Genomic DNA, 23,041 nt, shown 5'->3' with positions numbered 1-23,041 from the left:
TGAAGCTCACTTCCTTGTCCTTGTTCAATGTCATATTCCTGACAAGCAGCCCATTTCCTTGTCCTTGGCCCATGTCAGATTCTTGTCAAGCAGCCCCCAAATCTCTCTGCCTCTCCCCCTTTTTTATTTCATAAACAAGACTGAGTCTGTCTTAGGTCATTCTGCCAAGAGTACCTTCCTTTTCCCTCATAAGGAGCCATCTTGAGTGTCATGCCAAATACCATTGGATTCATGTTAGTTCTAAAATTTACAGTGGTAGTCATTATAATTAGGAAAAAGTTTAAAGACACTTTGCAGTGTATTTGGCATAATTCTAACACCTCTCTGGATGTTTTAACTTTGCATAGTGAGCTGATGAATTTAAAGAATTCTGCTCTGCTGAGCATTGATTGATCAGTATCTCTGCTGAGATACTGCTGATAAAATTACCCATAGCCTGAGGTCAGTATTTCTATTTTGGTCAAGCTTTAAAAATGGCATACATAGCTTGGTCATGCTAGCCCTTTTTGTCCTGGGAATGCTTTTATTCCTATCTATTGTGTTAAAGTTTGGTTTTTTTTTTTAACAACATCAACATGTTGACAGCCAAAGTACATCGCTTGAACATGAAAATGGACCCCCAGATAGAGTTATTAAATTAAAAGGCTGGCAAGCCAAGGATGGGTAAGATTCTGCACAGAGCCTTACCAACCTAAGACAGAAATGCATTGCTGAGCGCACTCCTAGAATCTCTTTTCTAAGGGTAAGAACTACTTTTAGTCTTTAAGATTCCCTCAAATAATAGCTTAGCAGCCCAAAATTAGAATTCCATAGTTTTGTGTACTCTAGAGGATGGTCTCAACTTTAAAAGAAAATAGAGAAGGTTCTATTACTTCACAAGTTACAGTTTATAACTTGATTCTCTTGACCCATGAGCTGATGTAAAACACAGAAATAGTCTAGGTTTAGATTTTATACACCTTGAAGGAAGTGTTGAAATCCACTCTGATTCCTTTCCTTCCGTTGGCTAGAATCCACTTTCTGACTTATTGAGAGAAAATTAAGTGAGGCTTGTGGTATCCAATGTTGAATTTTGCTTTCTAGGTAGACTGGGAGGGGCAGTGAGCTGGACCTTGCTTATGATTACAGGTGAAGGGTTGGAGCAGGCTTCTCTGCTGCAGGAGTCTACACATTCCTGACCTCTGAAAATGTCAGTCAATTCTGATCCTCAAATGTTAAGTGAAGAAGATGAATCAACCCTATGTTGGACTTTGCCTTCAAGAAAGGATTCTATGCGAGTCTTGTTTCCAGCTTTAGATTTGGTGGCTTTCAAGAGAGTAATAATTTTTATTTTATTGATAACTAGAAGAGGATGAATATTGTTTGTATGGATTGTTACTAAATGTAAAATAGTGACCATGGGTTTTGAGCCTTGTCACCAGTGTTGTCAACAGCATTTATTGAGACAGATGACAAGATCCACCAGACAGAATAATAAAAAGCACACTCCATTCTGTTCAATGTTAGCATTCTTCTTCTTGCAAATATCTTACCTCTTTGCAATACTTATCTGCCAAGAAAACCACCAAGGCATAGGTGTCCATTTGAGTAAAATTCTCTTTTCACTTCATAATTTAGTATTTGTAAAATTAATTGGTCTCATATAGTCCTTAAGGTGATATACAATGCAGACTTAGAATAGATGAATATTTTAAAAGTATACTACAATCAAATTGTTTTTAAGAATGAATTTAGAGACTAGCAGACTCCTTTTTACATTGATAGCCTATAAATTAAGTTTTAATTAACCTATTAATAATTTATTTATTTGAGACAGGACCTCCCTGTGTAACCCTAGCTGGCTGCCCTGGAACTTGACATATAAACTAAGACTGCCCTGAGCTCACAGAGATCTACCTGCCTTTGATTCTCAAAGGTTAAGACTAAAGACATGTTCTACCATGCTCAAGTTTTCATACTTGTTATTTCACAAAATTCTCTTATAAATGGTTCTTTACTTTGTGAGAAATATACAGAGTGGTCAAGTATGGGAAGTGAGCTACATTCATCTTTAAAGATACCGTCTTCTCCATCTTTTACAAGAGACTTCCTTACACTGCAAATAGTAATAGGTATTCATCTTGTAATCTTAACAGCTTACCGAAACGACTAACACTCTCAGTCCCATCAATAATGGCTTTGTAATCCAAATTTTCTTCAACTCCAACCTGTTAGAGAAGAATGACATTATAAAAACAGGATGCAACAATTGACAACTGTTCAACAATAAATTCCAAATGAGTATAAAGTACAGTATGTCCCAAACACTTTTTCAACAGCAAGATAAAAACAAGATAAATAAAAATCAGGCTTCTTTACATTTTACACCATTTAAAGAAAAATGGGAAATGCTATGTTTTACAGTTACTACCTGTAAGTTGGGACATCATAAACAGATGAGTAACGTTGTGTACATAGAACTGTCCACTCTAGGTGGAAGAAGCCTATTCAATTATAAATGTGAGCCCTTTTTAAAACCTACCAGTCGAGGGTAACCTGTCTCGGAAATGACCACCAGTGATCATTAGGGTTGTGATCTCTTCAGCTTATAAATGTATTTATATTAACGTATATAACTGACAGTTGCAATGATTTAAGAAGAAATTAGGTGTAAACCAGTGTACAATAATTACCTCAAATAAAATGGATAAAGCCCTTAACCTTCCTTTTCCTTTAACTGCTTCCTCAAAACTTGAAAATCGGTCCGCATCAAAGCAGTAGACTTGCATCTGTGAACAGAGTGATGATAGCTTTATTAGAAGCACTTCATAAAAGTCAGTGACAAGATGTAACAGAGAAGCTGACCAGCCTAGTAAAGTCTACTGAAAAATTTTACACACTATACAGTTCCATATTCTCTGTGTTTTCCAAACAATTTCTTAACTACACATATACCTAAGTAAGTTTGCTATCATTTGTATCCTTGGACATAGAAGGAAACACAGAATCTTCTCTAAAACAGTATGTACTACAAGGAGAATAACAATAGCCATTATGATAATAACTTATTAAGTAATCATTGAATGTAAAAAAAATGACAAAGTCTCTTTTAACTATTTTGCTTGAATTGTACAAACCTGGAGCTTACTGTTTTTGAGGGAACATTTCTTTCTTGATGGAGCATTGTTACAATTTTGGGTATTATCATGGTGTACTTACTGTTCTTCCACTGAAATTCTAAAGAACTCTGCTTGTATCTAAAAATGCCAAATGTTTTAAGCTTCCTGTTGTAGCTTCTATGGTGAAGCTAGCCCTTGTGAATGTCTATTCCACTCTAGATGCTCAGCCATGACGGGCTCTATTCCAGCTTTTAATGTATTCATTGCCCATGGACTGAAATCCAGGTAACTTCAATGTATAAAGGTAGAATCAGGCAAGAGTATAAATCCTCTGAGAATACTCAAGGATTGATAGTGGAAAGGCACCATATTCAGCAGGATGGCAATGACTATAACATGCCACCAATGCCTTCTCTGAGAGGGTGTCTCAGCTGACCTCTGAAAGACAAATAGCTTTGAGCAATTGAAGTCAGAAGGGATGGGGGTTTGTCTCCTTCTTCACTGGAGACTCTGAAAGGTGTACATAAAGAAAATATAAGCATGGGAATCTGAAAGTCATTTTCTGTGATAGCAATGAATCATTATAAGGGAAGGGGCTGGAAGAGCAGGCAGTGGTCACACCAAGGAGCTATGGGAAATCACCAGCGTCCTTTAGAAAAGAGTCGTAAGGATAGGCCAGGGATAGGAATGCGGGCAGATAGAAGGAGATTAAGATTCAAGACAGACTAATATATTGTCGTTTAATGAGTTATGAAGAAATAATGGTGGTTTGAGTTTGCTCTAAAACACACGTAATTTGTAAAAAGAATTCAGAAGACTTGTTATGGGATGTGGGAGAGAAAGGAATAAAGAAATGGAGAAAGACAGAAAGGAAAAAGAAAGGAATGGAAAAAGAAAGCGTGGGTAGAAATGAAGAAGGGGGGAAGGAGGAATGGGTAGGTTCTAGAATGTTCCTTTGAGGTCTTATCTGCACAACTGGAAAATACTTCTAGTGCTTTATTATTCTTTTTTTTTGTCTGCATATTTATCTGTGTACCATATGTATGTCTGGGAAGGCCAGAAAAGGGCATCAGATCCCCTGGAACTAGAGCTACAGATGATTCTGAGCCTCCATATGGGTGTTGACAACTGACTCTCAGTCCTCTGCAAGAACAACAAATACTCTTCACCACTAAGTCAGCTCTTCATACTTGATTTATTTTTATTTTTAATTATGTACTTTTTATGTTTTACAAAGTTGGAGAACTAATGCAGATTAGGCCATTTTCATATTATTATTTTTTAATGCATTAATATGATAAAGCATTTTGTGTTGGGAAGGGTGTGTGTGTGTGTGTTTGTGTGTGTGTGTGTGTGCATGTGTGTGTAATGGCATGCGGGTATAGAGGTGAGAAGACAGGCTTGGATATTGAGTCTTGCCTTCCACCTGTTTGAAGATGGATCTTTTTGTTGCTTGCCGTGGGTTATTCCAAGGAACTTGGCCCAAGAAGTTCTGGGGAGTCTCCTATCTCCTCCTCCCATATTGCTATAAGAACATTGGAGTCACTAACTGGGTCATCTCCTCAGCCCCAGCATGAAACTTTCTGTGTAAGTACATCATTCGAAATGTGATTTTTAAAAGGCCTAATATTTCATCATACTGTATTTAATCATGGTCGTTGTTTCAATATTTAATATTGTAAATAAATCTTTACACATAAAATTTGAAGCATATTTATAATTATTGTTGCTATACTCCGAATAATAAAATACTGAAAATAAGCAAAGCTTTTAATACAAAACAAACTACTGCCCAGAAAGTTCAGCACTTAGAAACATAGGAAAATGTTTATCTATACACATCATTTATCATATTTTATAGCTCTTTTCTAGTTTTAAACATAAGATTTTCCTTGTTTTAATTAGGAAACTTGACTGAAAGCATTCTGCTGTACACTGATGCCATCGCCCCTTTTATTTTATTAATTTATTCATTCAATTCCTCATCTGCATTTATTGATTAGCCAGTGAGTCGCAATCTGGTTATCTAGAGGTAGAAAGTTAAAGATGGTTCTTATGCTCATTGCATTTACAGTCTTGAAAGCAAAGCATGTATTGATCAAGTCATCAAAACACAACTACATGCTCTAAATTCTCAACTAGACAGCAAGTCAAATTCTGTTAGAGAAACTCTCAAAGATGGGGATGATAAGACTGAAGGCAGTAGCTGCCAGCTTACCTCAAGCGGGAACTTCTGTCCTTCTAAGCTGTGTTCCGATCCTTCAGATGAAACATTGCATTTTCCCCAGTGAAAAGTTATTTTGCTTGCCTTGAAGATCTTTTCTGAAAGTCCTCCACTGAGATAGTAGTCATTGGTGAGATTTATTTCGACTAAAGCAAAAATAAAAAAAAAAAAACAAAGTATTACATATAAGCTTCTGAAAAACAAAATTAGGAATTTAACTGGACCTCCTCCTACTTAAGATGAAACTCAGTCGACAGATTTTAAGAGTTTTAAAGTCATTTGCATTTCAGCTTTGCTCTTAACATACTTAATGCATCTTATGGTCACAAATCAAGGACACTGAAGATATGACCATAGTTCGACTCTCACCACAAGACAGCCACTTAAGCTATGTGGTCAACGGAGACTGCCATTCCTCCAAGACTTTCTGGCCTCAAGCTGCTTGTTGATAATAATAGAACATATTAAAGGGGCTCAGCAGAGTTGGCCAGAAGAAAATTCTTTCCCTATGAGAACTCTCACCTTTCACTGGTAGCCTGTTCTTGGTCCCACTTTTATTTTTTTGCTCCATCTAATCTCTACTTTCTGTCCAGAAGTCAGATAGCTCCACAAATTGTCTTAAGTGAACAGTTGGAAGCCCCACCATGTGAGAGGACTTTGCCATTTCGTATTTGAACTTGGAGTGTCCACCATTAGAACCGGAAACTTCCCCAAGTCCCACAGATTTTATTGGTTGTATTTTTACAAGGATTCTAAAGGATAATGATTCTCTTCAGAGCCTAGTGAAAAGATGATGATGTCTCTCAGTCAGGTTTAAGTTGTCCTTGTTCTGCTAATCAGAAACCACAGATGGCATGGACACTAGTGATTAAATCCCACACATTGGCTACCCAGCTAATGATATAAGCTTCCATTGATTATGATGATAATAATGTCAAGCACAGTGTCCACAATGCAAACAATGGCAGTCAACATGGATCACTTATGAAGTACCTGGTAGGATATCAATTGCTTATACCTCTTAGATACTTGATTGTCACATAACCTTAGGAAGCAAAAACCACTGTAACTTCTGTTACAGATAAGGCAACTGAGTAACAGCCAAGACAGTGGCCTCTTCCAAGGTTTATATTGTCATTTGAATGGCCACTGATAAAACCAAACAGACTGTAAGGAATAAGTACTTGACCATTACACCTTGAAAGAACCAAAGAGCAGGGATCATATGTTAAAAAGCCCAGCTTTTAACACTCACAAATTTGTATTAAATTGTCAAGATTTGGAACAATTTACTTTAATCATTTGGATTATAGCATGACATACCAAAATTTTCTGAGGTATTCATTCAAATAATTTTAAATGTTTATCAATTAGGCACTGATAGAGAAAAAATCCTTGCTCTGAAGAATGTGAAATTGAATTATTACATTTATTAATTATATTACCTTAACAAGAAATACAGAAGAAATTTATTCATTATAAAACCACACTAACAGATCTGCTGTTATAATTTTGATTATTTTTTTCTAATTTTTGCAAAGGTGTACACTTATATTTATAAAATTCTCTGTCAAGCTGTTTCATGCCCAAACAAAACAACCAAAAGAGAAACATGTCAGATCTTGAAAAATTATTGTGTCTACATATAGTTTACCAAAATTTTCTAGAACTTCAAGGACTTAACATTTTACAAGAAAGAGATAACCTCACAAAAGATGCTTATGGAAGGACGTCCTGAAAGGTAGATAGGCTATAATTTTAAATTTCCCAAATAAAAGGACTATTATTTGTTTTTCTTAAATTGAGTTATAATTGATTATCTTGTCATAGTTAACTATTGACTATAGCATGAAATTGAGAATCCAAGATCAAACTCTGATGCCCAATATCTGGAACTCCTCACCAAGTGTCTGACTATGCACAAAGTAGAAACGTTTCTCTAGCTATAATTTCATGATTTATTTATTTTTTTTACATCACCAAATGGCAAGACCACTTTCATTACACAAAGAGAAAACACTGCATGATGTTTCTGTTACCTTTTATTTTTTTTTTTTACCGGTTTTTGAAATGTTGACTAAGTGCTGACTCTGTTCCGTTTTGTCTAGTACTATCCGCCTCTGTTCAGTTCCTAGCATCTTATTCAAAGGAAATGCATTTTATCTAAAAATATTCTCAATATGAAGAACCTGTCAAAGGCAAAAGACAAGGGTGTTACCTGTTTTCCCAGTGTTGTGAATGAATGTGCTTTCCAAGGATGCTTTGTCCCAGCCCTGAAATTTCAGTCTCTTAAGATTCACATTGACTTGTGTCAGGTCTTCATCAATGTTAATAGGAGACTGCTTTGGGCTGTTACATATTGGATATTTCTTCCCCCAGTTTTTTTGATTTAGTGCTCCTAGGGAAAAGAAAGAAGAAGGAAATTAGTTTCTTGAATTACCATGTAAAACCTAAAATTTGACATTATCAAATAATATATTACATAAGAATACATTAGAACGGTAGAAAATGGCATATCTTTAAAATAAGTCACACAATGATTATGCCTCGATTAGAGGCTGGTTTTTTCCCCTAGTTTCACTATTTTATTTTTAAAATTTTTATTGGGTATTTTATTTACATTTCAGATGTTATCTTTTTACTCCATTTCCCCTCCACCCAGGAACCCCCTATCCCATCCTGCTTCCATGAGGATGTGCCCTCACCCACACCCCCACTGCCACCTCCCCACCCTCGAATTCCCCCACACTGGGCATCCAGCCTTCATGGGACCAGACAAGGCCACCCTCCCCTACATATACAGCTGGAGCCATGGGTCCCTCCCTATGTGCTCCCAGGCTGGTGGTTTAGACCCTGGGAGCTCTGGTTGGTTGGTGTTGTCGAGGCTAGGTTTTAAATACCTCATCATCTACCACGTCACAAGGAGAGTATAATAAAGACTGGGCTTGCACCAAAAGATGTGTTTACTTAGACTTTCCTAAAATCCCAAATATTGTAAACCATAGGCCCACCCATACACCTGCTAAATTCAGGGTTCATCGATAGCTTCTTTTCTTTGTCACCTTTGCCAAATGTTCAGAAAGTTACGTGGTCATGCTCAGCTGCAGACCTGGTCAAACACCAGGAGGTGATGCTGAAATCTTTAGCAACTCACGGGAGGTGGCCTTTTTCAGACCCTTTGTCACTGCTGCCACCAAATGGCTTGGCTTGATTTCCATCTGTTCATGTCTTAGTTATGAAAAATAATCATCAAGAATCCTTTCACTGTCTGGTCATACAACCAGGTCTTATTACATAACCATATTAAATCAAAATACGCTATCAAGACTTCTGGGAGAGAATTTTTATTTCTTCCACAAAATGAACAGCCCTCTGAACCAATAAGTAGTCTACACTGCCCTTTCTTTACTGCCACCTGGAGACATACATCATCTCCCACATTTTCTGATTCAGGTTAAGAATGGACATTTTTTTTTTATTTAAAGTTCCATTTAAATGTTTGCCATATTTATTGCAAGTCTAAGGCTTAAACTTTTCTCAGCTGTTCTACACACAAGTCACCACAAAGAAAGGAAAGTGGCAGCATAGTTTCAGTAGATAAAATTTGAACAGCTTTTCTTTCTCAAAATGAGTATGGGTGAAGCTGAGTTTATATTAATAGGATTCGGGGAGAACCGCAGTAAACATTTCTGGTGCCACCCCAGCCTACACCACACTCTCCTGGTGATGTGAATGACGGTGCAGGCTAACTTCAATGTAAGCTGGATTGAAAGACCACCTCTTAATCGTGTGTCCAAGCTAATTTGTAAAACATCCCTGGAAAGAAAGGATCATTAGTCACACCATGATGCTGCCTCTGAAGTCTTAGAGAAAGCAGATAATACCTCACAGTGAGGCTTCCAGCAAAATCAATAGGTGCTGAAAACATCCTCTAAATGCGGGCCATACTCCTCTCAAGGAGTTGAGCACAGTGTGGTTTGGATATGCACGGTGATGCATATTGGCTTCTAGGAACCATTTTATTGATTTCAGTAATGATATGTTGATTTCACTTCTAAGACACTTTGGCATAGAGACAAGAAAATGCTGCTTATTTTACAAATGTCAGTGTAAAAGAAGCATAGAGAGCTGCAGTGTGAATCAATGTGTCCTTTTCATGGCTTTCATTTTAAAGTAACAGTACAATAAACTCACTTTGGAAGAGTCACAGAGCCACGATTTACGAAGCATACTATTTTAATCTCAGATAACACTGCATGTGGCAGAGAAGTTGGATGACTGGTCCATTTCATCTCATCTTCACTTGGATCTTGGATCTTAGCATATACAAGCTAGATTTTTTTTTTTTGATAGGGTCTCTCTATAAAGCTCTGGTTGTCCTGGAACTGCCTGTGTCCAGACTGGTCTTGAACTCTCGCATATCCACCTGGCTCTGTCCCCTGAGTGTTGGAATTAAAGACTTGCATCACCATACCCATCTTCCAAAATGGAACTTTTGATTTCTGCTCTGAAACATATTCCTAATACACTTTCTCCATTCTCTGAACTTAACGAATCATTGATAGATCTCAGTTTTCCTCCTAACTAGTCATGTGGGATCTGCCTTAAATATATCTCTAATTGGACTATCTTTCATATCTACCATTGCCACACTAGCTCAAGCCACTGGCATCCTTTCTACACTGAATGCTCCACAAGAGGGCTCCTGAAAGAGGCCTTTGGAGGGTCAGCTGTAGGTAGTCTTTGAAGTCAGATTTGCATTTGAATACAATCCCTAGGTAACGCATCTACATAAATCTCCACACTAGCTTAGAGATTTCTGGTGCTTTTTCACCTATCTACAGTTTGGTTCCTTCTACAACTCTGTTCTCCCTGTAGCAAGTGCAATTATGAAATGACTCTCCAAATTCTCACTGTATTTTATACCTGATTCATATAAACTGTGTGCGTAATAGTGGGCAGTCACTCTTTTGGTTAATTCATATTCTATGGCAAAGGTAATAGCAAGTCACTGATTTTCGTATAGAAAGCTCCTCAGCAGTTGTGGATTTTAACCTGGGTAACTTTGAAGAGTTGGCCGACCAGACTGTAAGAGATCACATGCCTAAGAGTCAGGGTTAGGAGCTGACAGCACATGCTCCTAACCAGAGCACGCAAACTAACAAAAGCAGGCATCACCATCTTGTCATCTCTTGATCATCATCTTGTCATCTGTGAAGTCTTCTAACAACAAAAAGAAGGCAAGCTTCACTTGTTGCTTGTTGCTACACTTGTGAGTCTCTGAACGGAGAGCCCAACTACGTGGGCACAACTCCTGGCATGCAGAAATCATGAACAAATCTGTGTTCAAATTACTATGTAAAAATTTTCTCTGAAGTCAAAGAAAACCAATAAAAATGAGTAGTAAATCTTTTGATGTTGCTGTTTTCTTTTTGTTTTTTGAGACCCAGTCACTGGGTAGCCCCAGAACTCACTTGAGACCAAGCTGACTTGAACTCAGAGATCTGCTTGTCTCTGCCTTCTAAGTGCTAGAATTAAAAGCATAGCAACAATCACTTCCATTCTGTTCCCAGAACATCAAAAACTTGGCATTTACTCTCATCTCCTGGACCGGTCGCCCAGATATCTGAAAGGCCCAGGTACTTTCTGCCTTCAGTTGGGTCTCTGTCAAGCACAATTGCCCAGAAATACTATTTCCTAGCAGCTTGGTGAAATAATTTTCTGCTTTTGGTCATGCTCAGTGACTTTATTTTTCTTCTTTTTTTTAAGAGACATATGTCCACTTTTATTGTTGTTTGTTTGTTCATTGGAGACAAAGTTTCTCTATGTACCCTCAGCTGTTCTGGAAGGCACTCTGTAGACCAGGCAGGCCTTGAACTCAGAGATTCACCTGCTTTTGCCTCCCAAGTGCTGGTGTTCTTCTGAGACTTCTAACAGTGGAAGTGGGGTATTTTTCTTCTTCTAATGCACAATGTTTATTTCTTTGTTGTTTCTACACCCTCATATCTATAATAATTAGTACACAGTGGGTGTTCAACAATCATTCATTGAACCTTACAAGAAATGATGGTAATTTTATGTATTTGAGCTCATGGGACTCAAACATAAAACAATACAATTAAAGAAAACAAAAGGTCAATTACAGGAACATTCCTAAAATCAACTACAAATCTTGCTATCGCTATATGATAGTAGAATACTTTCTATTGAACTTTTGCTGAATGATACCAGGAAAAAAAAGATCAAGTTCTGAATTCTATGCTTTCTTGTTATAGCACAATGTGACTGAACAGCTGGATTGTGTTTCAGATGTGCTGAAATGGCAGAGTGTGAGCCAGTCTACTACACTCGCCATACTAGGATTTTTGGAACAGCACAGGATCTAAATGACTCCTTAGTATTTATGATTGGAAGACAAAAGAAAAGAGGCCAGTATAAGGTTAAGGATTTTATATTTAGCAGAAAAAAAAACAATAAAGAAAAAAGACAAAGGCCAAAAAAAAAAAAAAAACATCAACTGAGGACTCCAAAGGCAGGTTGTTTAAATGACCAGGAGTACAAAAATCAAGAGAAGTTAGCCCATAAATGACAAACTATAACACACACACATACACACACACACATACACACACACACATACACACACACACACACACATACACACACACACACACACGTACAGAAAACAAAGGTAACAAGCATTAGATGTATTTCATATGTCTTTAATACGGAAAGATTAAACTACTCTTATACTTTGGCATCATTATATAAGTTCTCAAATTTATCACTAGAATAATTGAAGACTTTAGTATCCGTAGCGGTTAAAGCCTAGGACTGTGCATCTGAAAAAGCAAGTGGATAGAGTCATTAATTAAATTGAATCTATGGGAGCTGTATACGGCTAACTTTCGGAAGATCATTAGAGATTTACCTGTAGCAAGCTTTCCAGAAGATTGAATGGAAGCTCTAGGTAATATAAGCAAACTATTCCTTATCAGATCCTTTCATTCATTCATTGACACACCCGAATTAGTACCACTCCCATAGATTTCTTGTGCTCGCCTACTGGAGCATTACACAGACTGTAAATTTACAGCTAACCTGTCTACTTCACGTGTACACTATTGCCAAATCAAATCTAGCAGATAGGAAAAACAAATTAAGATTTTTTTTGTGAAGTAGTCTTTGCACATCGAAGCATTTCTGTATCATGTACCCTACCTTCCAAGTAGAAAGGAAAGCAATTCCAAACTCTGTAGGGGACACACAGCAATTCAAGGTTGTTTGCTTGTTTATTACATTCCAGAAGAGAACGTGTGGGGAGAATGTTAAACATGCCCATGTAGGTCTGAAAGAGTGACCATGACGAATGAAAGTGACCAAGCGTGGTGAATGTGTACTGGGATTGCCATTCATGGATAGATACGGTTATGACAGTAGAAACCCACACCATGCTCCTCTGAGTGATAAGCCTGAGGAAATTTGGGTGGCAGAGAAATTTAGGTACAGTTCAGACAGCAATGGGCAGGCACATGATGTGTGTGTGTGTGTGTGTGTGTGTGTGTGTATCTCTCTATCTCTCCCTCACTCCTTCCTTGTTATTCTTGCCTTGAAACATCAAATAATCCACAAAAAGACTAGAATATTAGTTGAAACCTGATAGGAATTTGACAAAAGTCTCTCTCTTTCTTTCTCTCTGCCTCAAATTGCTATTAGTTAATAAGTTTTGAATTTTAAAGCTTAAAACTAACTGATCCTTAAAGGCTGACATGCTCTGGAGCAGGTCCCACACCCAAAAGTTCTAAGGCAACTCAAATTCTATTCAATTGTGTTTTGTTGTTTGTTTTGCTTTGCTTTGATTGTTTTTTTAAAGAGAAAGAACACAAAGTTGAATGTTTTTTCTAGTAACATTTCAGCCTTTAGTAATCAAGTTGCCTGACCCTGCCCATAACCATAAACCCTGTTGGTTTTAGGTCCCATCAGAAGCAGTCTCCTGATCAAAAGGGTGATCTTATTAAGAAGTGGTGATGCTGTGGGAGAAAGGGAGGCACATTTCCAAAAGGATATTGAATAGTCTGGGTGAGAGTGAAAGATGAATTATGTTGTTTATGTTAACGTCTTTCATTGGTTTGAAAAACCATTTCTGGAATGTTTGAGGATCCTAAGAAAAAGACTAGTGGTGAGGGCATTTTATAACTGTTTATAGTTCCAACAGAGTGTGACTTTATTCTTTTGTAGTGGGGATTTCAAATACAATAAATAAAATATTTTATCCAAGTGAGTGCTTCTTTCTCAACAAAATCATTATTCACCATAGCATTCATCTCCTTCTAAAATTTGAACGTAGTATTTATGTTTGACTAGTATTTCCAATGCTATGCTTATTATTCTTCCTCAAAAAAATCCAAATAGAAAGTGGTGGGTTAATCCCATAACATTCAGACCACTATTGTGCAAGTGGGCAAACAGCCAATATTTTAAAGTAATTTAAATAGTATAAAGATCTTGATAGTAAAGTGACTTAGGTTCATGTTTTAAATTATTCTGGTATACAAAGGAAATAAATCAGTTGCTATGAAACTATAAAATAGAATTTAGAACCCCAGCAAAATGGAAAGATGATTCATGTTAGGAGTCTTTTTGATTTTGTTTGGTTTTTTCCCCTTAGATATAGCCATTAGCCCTGGAGCAAAGGAATCTCTTAAAAGAATCAGAAGCCTAAAAATCATTAATACGTGCCACACTAGGCCAGGTCTAAACAAGTGTCCTAGTATCACTGTAAAATGTAAGGAAATCATTAGCTGAAATTCAACATACATACACAGACTAGAAAAACTTTTTCCACACTTCCTCCTTAAAACCATATACATTTTTCAATTTGGAAAATGTCTCCAATAAAATCCTTTCAAGACTTAGTGATTAAAAATGTTGTTTTGTAATGCAATAAATTTAAATTTATAACAGACTATTGAAGGAAAATACAACATGAATAGATATGAGGATATTGAAACAGTGAAATATTATTATCATAGCTATGAATGATCAGAACCTAATACTTTTGGCAAGTATAAGGAAATCACTAAACAGAACAAATAAGATCTATGGTTTTAAGCTACCACTAGCATACTGTTTTCCACAGTCTCTGTAGCCCAGATCTCTTGATGGATTCAAGATTTATATTTCTGATTGCTGGTTAAAAATATTCTACTACATCAGTAAGAAAAAACCCTTACTTTAAAAAGCATTTAATGATGATAAGAAATTAAGGACATGAACCCTAAAATAGAATTGTGGATCAAAACAGAAAGTCATCCCGAAGGATCTGGAACTATTTGAAAAGATTCATTCACTGAGAAGAGGGAAGAACAAATAACAATGTTAAATGTTACAAACCTAGGCACATAATACCTGTCACGGGGACAGATATGCTTAGACAGAGAGGGTTTGAGTAGGATCTCTTGTCACTGAGAAGCCTGTAGATGTTCCCTAGGCAATTAGAAATATGGTTCCTGAAGCCACTGGGAGGTCTGGATAGAGACCGTGGACCATCAACATAGTAGGTTAAAATCATAGATGTGTCTGAACTATTTTTGTTCCATTTGGTAAATGAGAGAAAGGTCAATTGCGACAGGACCTCTGAGACTAGTGACACATAAAACGTGAGGAGAAAAGGTCATGGCAAAGGAACTGAAAATTTAGTGTCCTGCAAGGGGCTTGCAAATCTAGGAGAAAATCGTGTTAAGTAAGTCACAGAAGGACGGACTCAGGGATAAGGAACTACTAACCTAAAGTAGGTGTTACACACAGACCACAAGGCCTATGGGGTCACGACTGAAGAATGATCTTTGAATGCTATTTCCTAACTCAAAAGTTACTGTTCCTGGAGTAAAACAATTCACAACCACAGACTTGAATTCACAGAGTGAATCAGAGGCGATAAAATGGATCATATAGGGTTTTCAACAGCTTGCCATGAAGATCAGAGTGGTAGCTGGTACTCGGAGACAGAGACAACTATAAACGGAGAGCGAGTCCTCAGCCGCGTGTGTTTTGGCTTTACTAAGTTTTAAATTTGGGGCATAGATCAGTAGAACAGGGTAGTGAGAAGACAAAGGCTTGAGGACAGGAGGTTCTGGCACTTTGTGTTGAAGCGCCTTGTCGTGGTTTGGAGGTAAAAGGTTTCCCATCAGCTCCCGTGTCCGAATTCCTGGTCTCCAGCTGCCCGTGCTCAAGAAACCTTTGCGACACGGTTAAGAGGTAGAACTCTGCTGAAAGGAGCGCATCACTTGAGGGTGGAGCCCAAGTTTTATAGTCCAGCCCCCTTTCCGGTTTTCTCTCTCTGCTTCCTGTGTGTGTGTGCATTGTGTTCAGATTCTGATTCCTGTTGATTCTGCATCTTTTCCTGACTGTTACTATGTTTTCCTTGACACAAAAGACTGTATCTCTGGAACTGTAAGACAATATCAACCCCTTCTTCCTCGAGTTGCTTTTTGTTGTGTATTTTATGGAAGCAACAGAAAAGAAACCGGTAAGCTCCCTTACCGTGGCCTCTAATCTGTTCCAGGAAGAAAAAAGGTGAACGTTCAAAAAGCTATTGAACAACTGCAACGAGGCTTTTTCTGCAACTCTTCCTTCTAAGTTTAAAATGAGAGGTCGATAGTTCTGAGTCTACATATTGAAATGAGTCCATTGCTTCAGCTCGGTATGAAACATTAAATCAGAAATTGAAAAATAAATCACAGAGGAAATTTAACAAACTTAAGAAATTCCATGGAGTTCTCATTTCTCTGGCTTCTCTGAGAAGAAGGAAAATGAGGCTCAGAGATTATTAACTTTGATTAATCTTATAGCTTCTCTACGTACATATGTTATCTACATGAGTCCAGTGTATTTTCATATTTAGGCTTTAGTCTGAAGGCAATGAAAGGTGATTCACTGTAGCAATTTTTTCCCCGATATTAGTTGTGGTTAACTAATTTCTCTCAATGAAAGACAAGCAATCTATGTGAGAAATGATTGAGAGAAACAGGAATATTTATTTGATGCTGAAGCCTTGTTTATACCAACGAAGTAAGCAAATACAGAAGACACAGCTTCAGAAATTATTCTGGTTTGAGAACAGATGGTGGTGGTGGTGGTAGTGATGATGGTGATGATGATGATGGTGGTGATGATGATGATGATGGCTTATAAACATTGAAACCTATCCTCTGGTCATCAACTTTTCTCTTACTTCAATAAGAGATCATCCAGGTACTAAAAGCAAAACAAGTAGCCAGATAGAGGTTAACAACATAGGTCTCTAACATGACACGACCATCATACCTGCCTTCTATGCTTATTATTCACATAAGGCATGACTATGGCTCTGATCTTTAAGTTTAGTATGATGGTAGAAGATTCAAGTTTGAAATCTGAGACAAAGGTATGTCCCATCATCCTTCTCTTCATGACAGGGCCTGTTTTTTACAGCACTGCCCCACTGTTTAAAGAGCATGCTGCTGAAAGGGTCAATGCTTTCTTCAATTCTTATAGATAGTAACTGACTTATCCATTTGCTAAATATTAGTCAGAAAACAGTCTCTCGTATCAGATCTCCTTGAGGCAGTTCACTGATCTCATGTGAAGGATAGAAAATAAATCCATGAGTCTATTACGGCAGCGATCAAATTCATGGTTTAGAATTCTGTTGGATTGCTTTCCGGTCCTGTCCAATTGCAGGACTCCTGAAGGCAGTTTTTATCGCTCATCTGCTTACTCATTCACTTTGTACTTACGGAGTGGTTAGTATGAGCCAATGAGTGAGGCTTAATACAAAACCTTTCAAAGGTGAACAAAATGTGCGCTATCAAGGAACTCACTTGCTAGAGTAGGCAGACTTTATGAGCTGTTATCATTCTACATATTCAGCATACTAGAAATATGTACAGAGTAATGCAGTGACAGTCACAGTCCATAGCACACATGGAACAAAAGACAAATAGGGCTTCCTGCAAAACAACATATTTGACGTAAGTCTTAAGAGAGACAAATATCCAACTGGAGATAAGGAAAGAATTCTTGATTGATATAAAGTAGAGAGTATAGCATCCACACAAAAAAGAGACCATGGCTGTTCAGAAAGAACATTAGGCAATACCATGCTAAGATGAGATACAAGACCTAAAATACTAAAAATCACTATCAAGAAATACACTTGCATGGACTTAAATGTATTTGAATTTACACGTACATTTTTAACATCCTGGTTAAAATCTCTTACTCCTTTACTTAGTACAATAGAACTAAGCAGATTTTTACATGTAGTTAAAGAGTACGTTCCTTGCCTCTGCATAATTGGACATAAATATGTTGTCAACAGGTTAAGGCTCGGGATGTGAAGCAGATACTGAGAAGTGAAGTGTGGGGAGTCACAGAAATCCCAAGGAAAGCTTAGGAACTCCTCTGATAATATGAATGAAGAAGAGAGGTGGGGGGGTAGGAGAAGGGAGGGACAGGCTGGCCACAGATTAAACCAGATCTTTGAAAGGTTGAATGGCCGGTGAACCCATGCTTTCATGTACGAGACTATCAAGCAGTAAGCACCACACTACCAATGCATGTTCCTAATGGTCAGACCAGTGAAACTCTCTAAATAAGTCACTCTTTTTCCCTTCTCAAAACAAAATATAGAAATTATACTAGTCATATCACAAAATATGACCAAAGAGATTTCTTCTCCAGTGGCAGTTGAGAGCCTAAAGTAGTAACTAGTTTACAACCACAGCTACTCCTAGAAAACACTGCTATCCTCCACATAAGACATCTGACCAAGAAGCCAACCCTTCTGCATGTCTGAAAAAGCTGATTAATTGTCTTCCCAAATAACGTTCATTTTTCAATGAATTTACTCCAGTTCCATTGGCTAGAACGAATGCCAGAATGGAACATGGAAAGGTCCTCTGATTCTAAAATCCAATTCAACCATAGCCCATCACGTCTTATAAAAGAAATCATTTGGCTCTTAAAATCTTTCAAATCAAAAGTATATTTTGTGAGTTATTTTTAGGATACAATTTTCACAGAGTACACACTTGGAACCTTGATGGGTATGTGGGAAATGAGTGTTGGCTCTGAGCATTATATTATTATATTTAACTGTAGTTGGCTTTCTTATCCTGACTGGCAGGGGTCTGCTACTTGCTTTAGTTACAGATTCCCACACCCCAACCCCCACTTTTATCACTTCGAGGCAGGAAAACAGGATTTCAAATTTTCCTTGTCTAGGCACCTTTGCTCCTTTACTGCGCATGCACATGTGCACACGCATGCACACACATGCACACACACTTCCTTTTCCTTCCCTGTCTCAGGTTTTCCTCTTAGGTGAAGCCATCCTAGAGCTGCCGTCTCACTCAGCTGTGACCCTCTCACAGTGCTCATCATGGGGCAAGTTTCTTCTCTACTCATTTGTTTTCATCTTTCTTCCATAATAGAATCTGAGCAGGATATTCTGAACAGGAGCCTTATTAGTCTTGTGAACTGTGGAACAGGCTTGAGTAACACCTACTGCTATTTCTGTCACTGTGCAGTTAGCACCCATCGTTTCACCAGGCGGAAGTGCTGCTTGAAGCAGGCAAAAGTCAAAGTTGCATCTTTAGAAAACAAGAACATACAAAGAGACACATTTCACAAGGGTGTATGGTTAGCAAAGTGGACAAGTCCATGAAAACCCTTCCCACAGTTCCCAATGACTGAAGAGAGTTCCGTTTATTGTAACACAGAATTGTGTCCTGTGTGTGCCAGTGTTGTCATATTAGAAAAGTTCAGCATGCACATTAGAAAGAGACATAGTTACAAATTAACACAATAGGATAATGAAATGACAGAACTATTTAATTTGGCCTTGGATTTTGCCTCAGAAATAAACATTCTGAGGGGATAAGTAACTGAATCATGAGTGGTAATGAAACATTCTTTTTAAATTGTATATTTTCATTTATGTTACTGTGTATACATGTACATGTATGAGTTTCTGTGCTGGAGTGTGGATGTCAGGGTCAGGTGACAGCTTTGTAGGGTTGGTTTGCTCCTTCTGTCTGTCTGTGGGCTAGAGATTTAAGTTGCCAGGCTTACACAGCAAGCACACTTATCTGCTCAGCTATCTTGCTGCTCCCACAAAGCATATTCTTCCTGTGGCATCCCACTTCCTCTTATTTTACCCAGAACCCCTGGCAGACATAAAGGAAGTTCACATTAGGCTCTGAGACTGTTGATTTGCTTTCAGGAGAAATAATTTTGATAGAAAAACCATTAGAAAGCCTAGCATGAACTAATTGGATTTTCTATATTCAGGTAAAGTATAGAGTAATTGATAGTGAAAACTTGTGCAATCCAGTTTCTGTCAGCATATGTTGGTGAATTCAGTGATGATTTCTTCCTTTTCTTTTTATAAATTGCATGTGCACACACACACACACACACACAGAGAGAGAGAGAGAGAGAGAGAGAGAGAGAGAGAGAGAGAGAGAGAGGGAGGTGCACAGGGTCATTGTGCTATAGCATATGTGTGGAGACTAGAGGATACCCAAAGGTGTCAGTCTGCACCTCCCACGGGGTTTGAGGCAGGGGCTTTCTTGTCCACCTCTGCCAGGTGAGCTGGGCAGTCAGCTTTTATGTGTTCTCCTATTTCTACCTTCCATCATAGGACTGCAGGGATTAACAATGTGCAGTACCATGTCTGCTTTTCTATGAGTTCTGGAGTCTGAACTCAAGTTCTCACACTTTTGTGGCAAGTGCTTTCCCCACTGGGCCATCTCCTTGACTTTCTCCTTCCTTTGTTTATTAATCAAATTAAAATCAAATTAAAATTCTCATGCATGGTCAGTGCAGCATACCAACACCAGAGAAAAATATTGAAAGTCTCTGTTTTTGTCTTCTTCATCTTCTCTCTAATTTAAAATGAACGTCTATCTACTAGGTGTTTTTAGAGTCCTTTCTTTAAAAAGAAAATTAAATTCCCAGTAGAAGCTCAAGCAGGAAAGAAAGACCTTATCCATCTGAGAGGGAGAGCATAGTAATAACCTTTTATTGACATTGGGCACCTCAGCTTCTGCTTCTTACATGCAGGTATGTTTTCCCACAAAATCACAATACAACCATAAAAGCATTTGTCCTCTCCCTTTCCAGTAATTACAGAAGTGTGGACAACACCTCTCCCTAACGTCCTTAAGGGCGAGACTCAGTTTGGTTAGAGCACTTTTATTGTCATACTGCTTTAGATCCAACTGCTAACATTTCCTGCAGCTCAGGATCTCAATCCTCTGGACACCTGTGGCTACTTCACATGGTCTCCTTCTTTTTGAATTTGTGTGATTCTTCCTCCTGAAAGATCTAGGCTATGCATTTTCATTAGGAAAATTTCCCCCAAAGGATGCTATTTTATCACCATGCTTTAGTCACAGGGAGTCTGTTGTGGCTCATCACTGCTGGTGTGTTTACTTTGATCATCTGATAAAAGCGGCGCGTCAAACAGTCGTCAGCTCTGTCACTACAGTGTCGAGATCCTTCTCTTTTAACTGGAAGGTATTTTTGTCGGGGGAAGTAATTTGAAACTGCATCTATATCTGAAAATTCTCTGTCAAATCTAACTTCCTTGGTTCTTGATTTTTATTGGGTGAAGCTCATTTCCTGATTTACTCATTAGGTACAAGTAGTTGTACAGTTATTGACTGGAGCACTACAGAATCAGGATCTTTTCGCCTTTTCGTTAACCAGCTGATCTTTCTCAAGAAATGTTAAAAGAGCCGTGTACCCATTCATAGAATTAACGTACAAAATCAATAGTTCCTAACTGGCAGCTTTGAAATCCTTCTCTCAACTGTATTCACTCTCACCATGCCCACTGTAGCCTCATGCTAGGATCGAGAGAAAGTTCTCATGGCTCAGGTTAACACTAAGTATGGGAACACATGAGAATGTGTTCCAGTACTTCCCATGGGCAAACTGTGGCTCTCGGGAGTTGAATAGTTTTTCCCAAATCTTTAGGTAATCTTTATGCTCCTTCCTCACTTCTTTGTTCAGAGTAAAGATTTTTATTTTAGTTCCAGGAGTTTCAACCATCTTTGCCTATTCCTGTAAGAAGCATTTCTAGACTTTTCTGTCATTATCAATTTGACCAACATCAAATAGTATATACGTGGTGGGTGGGGTGCAAAATTCTCAATGAGTAAGGGATCTGTCATAATCAGGGCAGGATGTCTTTAGAATCCTCCCCTATGCTTAGCTATGCTTCATGATAATAAGTTGGCCAAAATGACAAGCTGCCTCTTGCAAACCTCTAAGAAAATGATCCTGTTAGTAAGTCTAACATGCTTTAAGGGGTGGTGGAAATGAGGCAGCTATTAAGCTACAAGGGCTACTGCATGGCTTATGAGATAGATAACTCTTCCCTGCACTGGATATGGATTGAGATGCTGAGTCTGGCATTCTGCATCCAGGGTGTGGAAGAAATAAAGTTTAAAATGCAAATGAAGAAGTTTGACTGGCTGCAAGGAGTAATGAGAACTAATTTGACTTCAGTGGTTTCTTAGGAGCTTGTACATGGCACAAGACATTACTAGCTAAGGCATGGTAGGCGTTTTCAAATTATTTCTCTGCTAATAAACAATGAATCTTCTTAAACCAGTGACAAATTGATTTCAAGCAAATTAAATGGGACTGGGGAAGTATTACAAAACTTTTAACTTTGAAAACACAGAGATAATTATTATTTAATTAAAACAAACTTGTTTGGTCTTAGAAATTGTTTATTTACTTAGAGCAGTGTCTTTAATCCCTATAATTTTGGGAAAACTCCAGAGGATAATTATCTAAAGCGACTATCCTTGACACTCAAGGCAGACAGTCACCATGAGTCATTTCTTCCTCTGTAGTGTTTTAGAATCCAAACTCCATAAGGGACACTTAGTATTTTTCTTTCTTTCATTTCTGTTGCTATTTCCCTGTGCTGGCATATAAGCATGCTCAATTAAGATGCACTGACTGAATAAATGAAGGAAGCTATTATGCAACAGATTCAGGCTCTAATATCCATTACAAGTCAGTTACGGTGGGTGTGGTGACTCTTGCTTATAACCCCAGCACTTGAGAAGCTGAGGCCTGATGAGGAAGAATTGCATAAACTTGAAGCTGGGCAACATAGTGAGTTGCAGACCAACATAGGCTATAGTGTAAGAAGTGTCCAAAACCAAAACAACAAACCAAAAACAACCTCAAAAAGATACCCTAAAAAGTTCTCTGCTAAAGCAATGAGAACTGACATACCTTTTTTTTTTTTAATGGACAGTTAGTACAAAACTTTAAATATATCTCCAAGACCTGGAGACAGAAACCTGAGAAAAATTCAAGCCAGTGATGAGAAGTATAACTGGCTTGTGTAGCAGTAAAACCATTTGTCTTGTGTCCTTGACAGCAATGACTTGAAAGGTGATGGCGAAATGGCTTACTCAACTGCAAGTTGCTAATGCAGGAAAGAATGAACAAGCGCCTCCATAAAACAAAAAATCAAGAAATACTTGGAGAGTTCGAAAGACACCACGAAATTGCAGTAGTAACAAAGCAAACTGATAGAAGGTTTGCTTTTATCGTATTTATTATTAATAAAATACAGTGTAGTGGACTTACACTGTTGAGATTTAGAAAAGAAAGAAAGAAAGAAAGAAAGAAAGAAAGAAAGAAA

General features: G+C 37.9%; 1 protein-coding gene across 1 annotated transcript in view; it reads right to left on the bottom strand.

Annotated features, from left to right (window-relative positions):
* Positions 1-23,041, bottom strand: part of Ptprz1 (protein tyrosine phosphatase receptor type Z1) — a 173,709-nt gene that overhangs the window by 83,920 nt on the left and 66,748 nt on the right. Inside the window, exons 3-6 of the mRNA XM_028762571.1 lie at positions 7,541-7,720; positions 5,317-5,468; positions 2,673-2,768; positions 2,141-2,207 (exon numbers count right to left, since the gene is read on the bottom strand). Coding sequence (XP_028618404.1) covers positions 2,141-2,207; positions 2,673-2,768; positions 5,317-5,468; positions 7,541-7,720 — 495 coding nt within the window. The remainder of the gene's footprint in view (positions 1-2,140; positions 2,208-2,672; positions 2,769-5,316; positions 5,469-7,540; positions 7,721-23,041) is intronic.

Source organism: Grammomys surdaster, unplaced genomic scaffold, assembly GCF_004785775.1.
Source record: "Grammomys surdaster isolate TR1022 unplaced genomic scaffold, NIH_TR_1.0 134, whole genome shotgun sequence".
NCBI lineage: Eukaryota > Metazoa > Chordata > Mammalia > Rodentia > Muridae > Grammomys > Grammomys surdaster.
This window is presented reverse-complemented; position numbering and strand designations above follow the sequence as displayed.